Source organism: Littorina saxatilis, linkage group LG8 (genome assembly GCF_037325665.1).
Source record: "Littorina saxatilis isolate snail1 linkage group LG8, US_GU_Lsax_2.0, whole genome shotgun sequence".
NCBI lineage: Eukaryota > Metazoa > Mollusca > Gastropoda > Littorinimorpha > Littorinidae > Littorina > Littorina saxatilis.
The window spans coordinates 30,316,302-30,326,458 of NC_090252.1; the positions used below are offsets into that span (position 1 = coordinate 30,316,302).

At 43.5% G+C, this 10,157-nt stretch overlaps 2 protein-coding genes and 1 long non-coding RNA gene across 3 annotated transcripts in view; 2 read left to right on the forward strand and 1 right to left on the reverse strand.

Annotated features, from left to right (window-relative positions):
- Positions 1-10,157, forward strand: part of LOC138973272 (uncharacterized) — a 253,426-nt gene that overhangs the window by 5,357 nt on the left and 237,912 nt on the right. The gene's annotated exons all lie outside the window — the stretch shown is intronic.
- LOC138973255 (early endosome antigen 1-like) lies at positions 157-6,379 on the reverse strand. The gene is made up of 4 exons (XM_070345976.1): positions 6,216-6,379; positions 4,538-4,648; positions 2,902-4,027; positions 157-2,431 (listed from the first exon to the last, which is right to left on the reverse strand). The coding sequence occupies exons 1-4, from the start codon at positions 6,369-6,371 to the stop codon at positions 2,034-2,036; spliced, it is 1,791 nt and encodes a 596-aa protein (XP_070202077.1). The 5' UTR covers positions 6,372-6,379; the 3' UTR covers positions 157-2,033.
- Positions 8,382-10,157, forward strand: part of LOC138973257 (apolipoprotein L6-like) — a 34,456-nt gene continuing 32,680 nt past the window's right edge. The window contains exon 1 of the mRNA XM_070345978.1: positions 8,382-8,623. The gene's annotated coding sequence lies outside the window, so the exon portion shown is untranslated. The remainder of the gene's footprint in view (positions 8,624-10,157) is intronic.

Consider the following 10,157-nt stretch of genomic DNA (forward strand, 5'->3'; position numbering starts at 1 on the left):
AATCCGCTGGCGTGTCACATAGTTGTCTCAAGTACCTGTAGGCATCTGGCTCCAAGCGATTGATATCCAAATAAACCAATTAGCTAAACACACACTCACACACGCACTGTGACACACTGCACACACACACACACACATACACACACACAATGGGCACAACTGAATGTTTTATTTTAATCATTTGCATGTATATAACTGAAAAGCGTGGTTAGCGGCTAGGAACGCTGTGAATAGAGCAAAGTCGCCTTCGACGTTAATTCGGCATTTTACACGTACTCTATGATTCATCTGTTCGTCTCGCAAGACCGCTGACTGTTTAAAATAAAAATAAATTGAAAAAAAAAGAAGCAAAAGTACAAACCCTTCACCAATGGCACACAACACATTTCAGTCAGTTGGCCGCATCAAAATACAAATCTGTGTCATTTAAAAATTCAAGCATTTTAAACTCTGCATTGCATTGGTCACATATTCACTGAGAATAAAATCATGAAACCTGGAATGTTTGTTCATCAGTGACAAATAACAAATTCCTTATCCCTGCACCAACTATATGTACTATTAATCAACACCTTAAAGAATCTTCTTGACAAAGAAAGATTATTGAATCACTGTACAAGTACAATGATTGGAAAATAGTAAACGGTACTGACCATATTTAACTATGGCGGACTTGAAAACAACATTACAAAATGAGATGGGGAAAAATGAAATAAACCAATGCTTATGGAATAATCTTCCAATTGGCCAGTCAGACCAGTGCCCTTGTCAAACAGACAGCATGACAACGGAACACCTGCTGCAGACTTGCCCACTACACGATGGCCTCAGGAGCCAGATCTGGGCGGAGGCGACCACGGTGCAAGGGAAGCTCTATGGCAGTCTGGACGACCTACAGCGCACAGCAACATTTGCGCGGAGAACCGGCGTTTCCATCTGAGTGATCGACAAGAAGAAGAAGAATCTTCCAGTCCCACCTACCACATGTAATACTAACATATACATAAAAGCATGCGAAAAACATACTGTGCTTGCGGCAGTAAATTTACAAACATGTATACATGTACAAGAATGAAGAAATAAATAAGAAAGCAACAATTGGAAATTAAAAGAATCCAACAATGGTTTACAAACCACACACAACAAAATCATGTAATGATAGTTATCTTTTTAACCCATCTCACACTTGATGCTTACTTAATTGCCACTAGCAAGCATGCATGCAAGTACGCACGAATGTACGCACACAAGCACGTGAGCACGCGCGCACTCGCACGTGTGTGTGTGTGTGTGAATAAGAGAGAGAGAAAGAGAGGGAATAAGAATGAGAAAAAAGGAGAGAGAGAGAGTGACAATACAATTTGTTTGTACACCCGCCACCATTTACCCAGCATTTGGTATCGGCTGGGAGGATACAGTGGTTGACTGCTCGATCACTTTCTTTTTCTACTGCGTTTATGTATTGCAACATATCATATTTTACACTGCACAAGCCGGCTTGTACGTGCATGATCGCCCCCCACACCTCCCCTCCTTTTCTGCAGCCACTTCGTAAGTCATGAATCCGTTTCCAGAGGAATTGTTCATTTCGAGATTACGACCGAGTTCAATTTTTGTACAGTGCAAAAACCTTTTCTTATTTTGTTTTCAAATGTAAGGCCAAGGTTATACTATTCACACATTCACTGACGCTCGCACGTACCCACGCACGTATCCATGCACGCACTTACGATCAATCTCTCAATCTCAAATGTTTGTATATGTAACGTTGCTTAAGATATAGCGGTTCCTGCGAGAAAGGACACCCCTTGGACAAGCCAAAAGTGTCCCCACATTGCAGGTGGCCTGCCATTACAGGTAACTCTGGTTAAGACCTTAAACACATGGACAACAGAAGGTGTACTTTCATTGGAGGCCTCGTCTCATCTGGGGGCCTGCCATCACAGGTGCGGCTGTACTGACACAGAGATGATGTATTTGAAACCAAAAAAATAAATACAGAATTCAGAAAAGAATCACATCAATTTTGCATCTCATAAGTCAGGCTGTAGCAGCATACCGCTGAAAGTTGTGTCTCCTCCACCTTGAAACTTACTGCATTCATCGTAGGTTTCAACGTATACCCTCTGCCAAAGGCTCAGCTTAACTATGCAGTGACATGAGCAGGACGCATTATCATCACACGTGAGGAAGGCTATTCTTCGGCCATCTAGTACAATATTCGCAATTGCCTTTTTGCCCTCTCCACTTGTAGCAGCGGATGCCAAAAAGCAGTATAAACCTGACACCGGGGCTGTGAATATGCCTGTGTGTCCATTGTAGGCATTGCCAACGTTGGAGATGATTTCCCGGAAATACAAAGTCCTGCTTGTTTTTGTGGTCACCACTCTGTCCAGTTCGGCATGGAAGGCAACAGGGCTGGTCAGCTTGTCTGAAAAAAATTCGATTAATATTATCAATTTTGATTTTATATATAATCTGTGTGCATACTGCTGAAATGGCAGTACGCACCGAAGAACTTCAATCGTGTACACAGACTAGAAATTAAACATATTACAATTGCAATTTTTGTGTGGAAGACTAGCACAAATATTGTTTCTCTATACATGTACATGTAATTATATTCTGATTGGCAATGTATCCGTTACAGATTTAGCCGGCGTAGGTGTGTGTGTGTGTGTGTGTGTGTGTGTGTGTGTGTGTGTGTGTGTGTGTGTGTGTGTGTGTGTGTGTGTGTGTGCGGTTGTGTTGCGTTATGTTGTGTTGTGTTGAATACATGCATGTGTGTGTGTGTGTGTGTGTGTGTGTGTGTGTTTGTGTGTGTGTATTTGTGTGTGTATGTTAGTGTATTGTACATGCGTGCGTGCTTGCATTCGCATGCACCATTGCATTCATCCTTACTAAATTTAGTTTCCAAAGTTGATGTCTTGTACTTGTTGTCTGTTACTGAGCCTTGAAGCAGAGTCACAGAGTGCTGAAGGGAGGCAATCTGACTCTGAGCTGCGCTTGCGTCCCTTTGTTCTGTGTCAACACCAGCATTCCCTCTGGCTCCCATCATGTCTGCCTGCTCTCTGCGAAGCTTGTCGTTTTCTGCAGTCAGCACACTGTGCTCCTGTTGCAAGATGGCAAATTTATCTTTCAGAGATGTCACCTCTTGCTGATAGGAAGACTGCAGTGACGACACTCTCTTTCCGGTTGACTGGTGTTCAGTCTCAAGACTGCTCAACTTTCTGGTCATCTCAGCCATCTGGTTACGCAAAACCATCACAGCGTCAGCTGAATCATCAGATACCGGTGTAGCCGCCTGTGCTGTACTAGCAGCTGCCTTCGGATTTCTCTCAATGGTAGGCCTGTTCTCTGCCTGGGACGATTCCACTACCTTTCCCATGTACGACTTAACGGAGTCAAGCAGCCCAGAAGGGTAATCTTTTGCCTGGTAGTGCAGAACAGAAGCGTTGTCGCTGGACAGCTGTGTCTGCTTCACTCCCTCGGCAAACGAAAGGACATTGCGCTGAGTCAGGGCAACGGATGGTGTCTGTGGAGAGGACAGCTGCTGCTGCAGTGTGCCCTGCGTCTGTCTTCCCTCTGCAAGGCTGGACTTCAAGCGGCCAGTGATGGCTTCAGACACCTCCTCCAGGCTGGCCAGAGAAGCGTCGCGTGCTTCGTTCAGATGGCGTAAGAACGAGGCGTGGCGAGAGTGGATGTTCTGCTCAATAGCTCTCCTCTCCTCCTGCAATTTCTTCTCTTGCTCTGTCAGCTTTTCCAAAGACGCGTCGAGCATTTTCAGCTGCTCCTGGATCAGCCCTCTGTCTTGATCCCCTGATGAGCTCTGCGCATCAGTGTTCTGTGGACCCTGCAGCTCCTTGGCACGTGTTATCCGGCACAGCTTATCATGGTAGCGTCGGCAGGTGGAGCAGAAATCAATCTGACAGTTGTCACAGTAGAACTGGGCGTCTTTGACGCCATCACAAAGGTTGCAGGGCTTGGAGGCTTTGTTTTGGGCTGCTTTATTCAGGTAAAAATTACTCTGAAAAAATAAATAATTTAGCCCAAATGAGTCATCAAATCGATACATGAATGTACACATGTTCTTGTTTGAAAATAAAGAAAGAAGATTATTGTCCAAAGGTACACTCTTTTTTTGTGAAAACACTTCGGCTCACCATCTCGGACACAGCCAGGCTTCGACATGGCATCTAGACAATCTATCTACTTGGTCATATTCCAACATGAAGTGCTTGGGTGCTCGCTGCGCACACTGGGAATTTTTGTAGAGACAACCAGTTATTTTGACAGAAATTAATTCATAATAAATGCCCACTTAGCAAAACAAACGTACCATTGAAAAAGAAACAACACCAACACCACCACCACCACCACCACCACCACCACAACAACAACAATTACACAAAAACACATACAAAAGCATAACCACTGTAATTGACTGTCCAGATAAGGAAAAAACAAAACAAATTCAGCATTCTTCACAACATAAGTTTCTGTGAGATGTATGTAAATCTCTTCATTCAAGAATTACCTGAAAGTTTGCAACGCCCCCTGAAGGCACAGGGATGACGGTGCGACAGGTGGGGCAGGTGAGCCTGGCAGGTTTCTCATCATTTGTTCCATCGCCTTCACCTGATGCCTGCTGCAAGTACATTAATGATATATGACACCTATAATATATATGCACATACTAGCGGTGACCTTACAATTAATAAGTTGAGTCACCGAGTCAGACTTCTTTCTCGACATTCTTTGTTACTAACTGGGGAGACATGCAGAAGAAATCACAGAAATTTGATGTGACGCCATTATTCACTTTATTACGTCTTTTTGAACTTGGTTTTGCTTTTGACAACAGAGCTACATTTCATTTGTAAAGAAATCAATATTGTATGTCTGTGGAGGCACACTCCTTCCCGTGTAGAGCGGTCCGTGATAGCCATATATTGGTTGTAGGGACGTTTACAAACATGCATGCTGGGTATTAACTAATACAAGAATTATTATCTTTTCTGTGCGGCCTTGGTCTTGTGCTTGCACACATGTACACACGAAGGGGGATAATGTACTGGCAGGTTTATAGACAAAGCACAGCCCCGAACCCTCAACATCAGCGGAAGGACGACATCTTAACCACTATAGGCGATTCAATTGCACCCGTCGATGAATGTCTTGTTTTTATTGTCGTGGTACAGAAGCGAAGTTTTGTGTATCTACCCGCAATGCAGTAGGCAAACAGTATTGTCAGTAACCTGTGCAGTCGTCTGAACGAGTGTTGCTCTAAACGTGAATGCAACGTTACCCGGCGATAACATCAGTGATTCCACAAGCTAGCAATGCAACTCGGGTGGGGGAGGTGTCTTAAATTGGTGACCCTTAAAAGTGGGGTTCCACTGAAGAGTGACGAGACTGAGTAACAGAAATAAGCTGATACACATTACTGAAGATATCGCCGCGGCTGTATAGTTGAGTGGGGAGTGCTGCCTGCCTGTCAGTAGGTCATGCTTTGTAGATAAGCTGTTGCAGAAACTTGATACGCTTTGTCGACTGGCCCGGTTTATAATATATAGTATGTGTCGATGTTACTGCAATGGTTTATAATATATAGTATGTGTCGATGTTACTGCAATCTTTTGACTAGCCTGGTTTTAAGTTTCAGCGGTTAGTTTATTACCGCCTTTTACTGATCTACAGAAAGAGTGAAACCCTGCCTTTGAGGCCGTCACCTTGCCTGGTAGTCAGCGTACGCTATATTGCTGGTTAAAAAGAATTCAGGGCTAAAACAGGTCCACGAAGTAAAGCTACCAAAAGATAAGGCAATGAAATAGTGCAATTTTCGTGTATTAAACTCATATCTTGCACGGTCACACCCAAAACATGTAGCTCAGTTGGTAGAGCACTGGACTTGTGATCGGAAGGTCGCAGGTTCGAATTCGGGCCGGGACGGACACGGGTCAACTTTATGTGCAGACCCAGAGACGGAAGCCATGTCCCACCCCCGTGTCATCACAATGGCACGTAAAAGACCTTGGTCATTCTGCCATAAGTGCAGGTGGCTGAAAACACTTAAACACGCAGACACCTGGGTAGCGCGACTCCGTTGCTGCTAGCTTTCCACTGGGAGGAAGCGACCCGAATTTCCCAGCGATGGGACAATAAAGTAATGAAAATGAAAAAAATAAATAAAAAAAAAATAAACTCATGCCTACCTTCACTGTTAGGCGCATTTCCCTCTCGACGAGTTGCGACAAACATGACAAACAAAATGTGTGAAAACATGGCAGCAGTTTGGGTGTTCGCCCTGCAAACGGCTCCAGACAAACGCTGCAAGTCGTATGACTGTCGACTTCTCCACCGGTTGCCATCTTGAAAGTTGTAATCATGTAACAACTTTCGCGTTCGGCGAATAGCATTTTGGGATAGGTTCTACTTTTGCGGTTATTCATGAATGTAAACACGGGCGCATGAAATTGAATAAGTAAGTATGTGCGTCATCCCCCCCCGCGGGTTAGGGGGAAGAATTTACCCGATGCTCCCCAGCATGTCGTAAGAGGCGACTAACGGATTCTGTTTCTCCTTTTACCCTTGTTAAGTGTTTCTTGTATAGAATATAGTCAATTTTTGTAAAGATTTTAGTCAAGCAGTATGTAAGAAATGTTAAGTCCTTTGTACTGGAAACTTGCATTCTCCCAGTAAGGTCATTATATTGTACTTGGGCGGGGAAATAGCTCAGTCGGTAGCGCGGCGCTGGATTTGTATTCAGTTGGCCGCTGTCAGCGTGAGTTCATCCCCACGTTCGGCGAGAGATTTATTTCTCAGAGTCAACTTTGTGTGCAGACTCTCCTCGGTGTCCGAACACCCCCGTGTGTACACGCAAGCACAAGACCAAGTGCGCACGAAAAAGATCCTGTAATCCATGTCAGAGTTCGGTGGGTTATAGAAACACGAAAATACCCAGCATGATTCCTCCGAAAACGGCGTATGGCTGCCTAAATGGCGGGGTAAAAAACGGTCATACACGTAAAATTCCACTCGTGCAAAAAACACGAGTGTACGTGGGAGTTTCAGCCCACGAACGCAGAAGAAGAAGAAGATATATTGTACTACGTTGCAAGCCCCTGGAGCAAATTTTTGATTAGTGCTTTTGTGAACAAGAAACAATTGACAAGTGGCTCTATCCCATCTCCCCCCTTTCGCCGTCGCGATATAACCTTCGTGGTTGAAAACGACGTTAAACACCAAATAAAGAAAGAAAGATAGATTTACACGCCGTAGGAACGGCTGCACTAGGCAAACGCCATTTTAGAAAAGAGCGAAAACTGTTTGAGTTATAAGCCTGTGACTAAGGTGACCCTCATACTGTTACCAGACACTCCCCGGACTTTTATTAAGCCTAGCGCAGAACCGCGCGAGGTGACATGCGACTCATTTCGTGGTGGAGGGTCACATTTTTCCAAAATAATTGTTTGAGGCAAAGCGTAAATATTCATTGTAACTTACCTCTACCCATTTTCTTTAGTGTGGGAGTCCTCCACGCGTTCTGGGTTAGGTTTCTTTCAAATGTGTTGCGCATTCAGTGCAAATTGTCAGTTTGAGACGTAATTAGGAAAACAATCAACAACGAAAAGTACTTTCATGAGCGGCAGTTAAATCATCTATTATTCATTCATATATACACCGAGTTTTAGCTCTGGAAGTTAATTGGTTTGAACGCAAGTCATAAATTAATGTATACAATCTGAAATTCGCCGGCTGCGAGCCAGTGTTCTCGTCGGCTGCGAGCCAGTGTTCTCAGTTGTCGGCGACGCGCCAGGGTTTACAAAAAAATACCTTTTCAAGTAGATTGATTCAGTTTAGATGGCTTTAGGTGGGGTTTGGGGTTTATCCAGTGTCTCAGTGCGGCTTCAGGTCAGAACGATCCACTATCGACATGATTTTCTTCCTACGACAGTTACAGGAGAAGTGCAGAGAACAAAGGCAGCCATTACATTATATACATACACACAGACAGATGGACAAAGTGAATCCAGTATACCCCCCTCCTACGTACTCCTTTCATGAGCCGCGAATCAATTGTCAATTTCTCTATAGAAATCCATACCGCAGAACTTCCCAGGAAGGTTGTTTTTGTTCAATGCCAAAACAGGTCAAGTTTAAATAGTTTAAAGCAAACATGCTTTCTGGGGAAAGCCACACTTATCAGTATGCGTGTATTACGAGAAATTGTGTTTTCCCAAACTGACTTGGAGTCTCTGCTGATCTATTAAACTCTGTGTCACACAAGAAGTCAACAACCTGTTGTCCAATCAGAGAACGTCTAGGCCTCACACTGGGTGCTATTTATCTTCACTGCCACAGTCTTGTTGCGCGTCCACAGAGCATTATCAACTCAACCCCACCCCCTGCCCTCCTCTCCTTATTTTTTGTTTCTTTCTTTCCTCTTTTTGAAAGCGGACAAACACTCAAGTCCTTAATGGCTCAAAACCGTAGGACTTTTAATATTAATTTTAACGTCTTGTTGCGCCAGTACCCATACCCGTCACGATCAGTTCGGTCTACTCACAGCTTTCTCAGTAACAAGTGACTCCTGACTACTGTTTGGATCAGCTTTTGGAAGGTAAGACTCTCAGTAGAAAATATTTATAATTGTTAAAGTCTGTTTGCGTGTGTTTATATAATAATATATATATATATATATATGCACCCGCGTGTGTGTGTGTGTGTGTGTGTGTGTGTGTGTGTGTGTGTGTGTGTGTGTGTGTGTGTGTGTGTTCGTGTGTGTGTGTGAGGGGGGGAGAGATCAAATCAAATCAAATCATAGCATAAGCATTACAAACGAGCTTTTTTCAACCAGTCGTCGCCCAGAGAGGGACTAATCTAATCAAATATGTACACGGACATTCACACACACATACAAACACACACACACACACACACACACACACACACGCACACACACACACACACACACACGTGCATATATCATAGAAACCCACACCCAACAACAACAACAACACAACAATTAAGAGAGCAGGGGCTGATCACACCATTTTTAAGGGGAGGTTTCCACATTTCTTGACGACGCGAAGCGTATGTGTTGCGGGCGCGAAGCGCCCAAACATCATAGGGGAGGGGATTCCGGAGGCATGCCCCTCGGAAAATGTTGACAAAAACAAGGACAATGGAGCAATCATTTTTTTCTTTATTTTCAAATGTATTTCTTTATTTTTATTTTATTTTTAATTTTTTGCATTACATTAAGTCAAGTTTTGACTAAATGTTTTAACATAGACGGGGAATCGAGACGAGGGTGGTGGTGTAAGTGTGGCTGTGTGTCTATGTGGTTGTATGTGTAGAGCGATCAAGAGAAAACTACAAAACCGATCTTCATGAAACTTTGCATGATAGTTCCTGAGAATGATATAATAATAATACTGCAAACTTTTATAGCGCTATTCTAGAAAAATGTCTACTCTTAGCGCTTTACAATACATACATCGACCAAGCATACTATACACGCACAGGCAAAGAAACCGACCAAACATAACCAACAAACTATACATGCACAGGCAAAGAAAGCGACCAAACATACAATACACGCACAGGCAAGATAACGACCAAACATAAACAAACATACTATGACCAAACATAACCAACATACTATACGCGCGCAGGCAAAGAGAACAATCAGCACATGTAATAATTACTGACAACTAATAATGCAGGCATACAATGACAGTCCAATACACAGCCTAAGCACAAGAACCACAGTAGGCTTCTATATAAAAACGTGTCAACGGTACTATTTACACACACTCACACAGTGCTGACACAAAGCGCAGAAAATATATATACACGTTATTTTAGGCGCTAGGTAGGGGGTGAGGTGGGGCGGGATGGGGTGGGTGGGGAGATGCTGGGGGGGAAATCACTTGCGCTGAAAGAGGTGTGTTTTGAGATTTGTCTTGAATGTAGTGAGAGAATCTGTGTGTCTGAGAGGCAGTGGTAATCTATTCCAGAATTGTTTTTCATTTTTTTGATAAATGACTTTATTGACGTTATATCCGTTTTTGTGTGTGAAAGTTGAGGCCGCACAATCACACCCTCATTGTTCGATCAAATTGATTGACATTTTAGCAAAAAAATCCTCC

Excerpts from the sequence above, each read along its gene's own strand:
- LOC138973255 (XM_070345976.1), bottom strand. The coding sequence starts at position 6,371 with ATGGCAACCGGTGGAGAAGTCGACAGTCATACGACTTGCAGCGTTTGT. Across the intron at positions 4,649-6,215 it reads AAATGCGCCTAACAGTGAAG|CAGGCATCAGGTGAAGGCGA; the intron begins GTAGGCATGAGT and ends ATGTACTTGCAG. Across the intron at positions 2,432-2,901 it reads AACTTTGGAAACTAAATTTA|ACAAGCTGACCAGCCCTGTT; the intron begins GTAAGGATGAAT and ends AATTTTTTTCAG.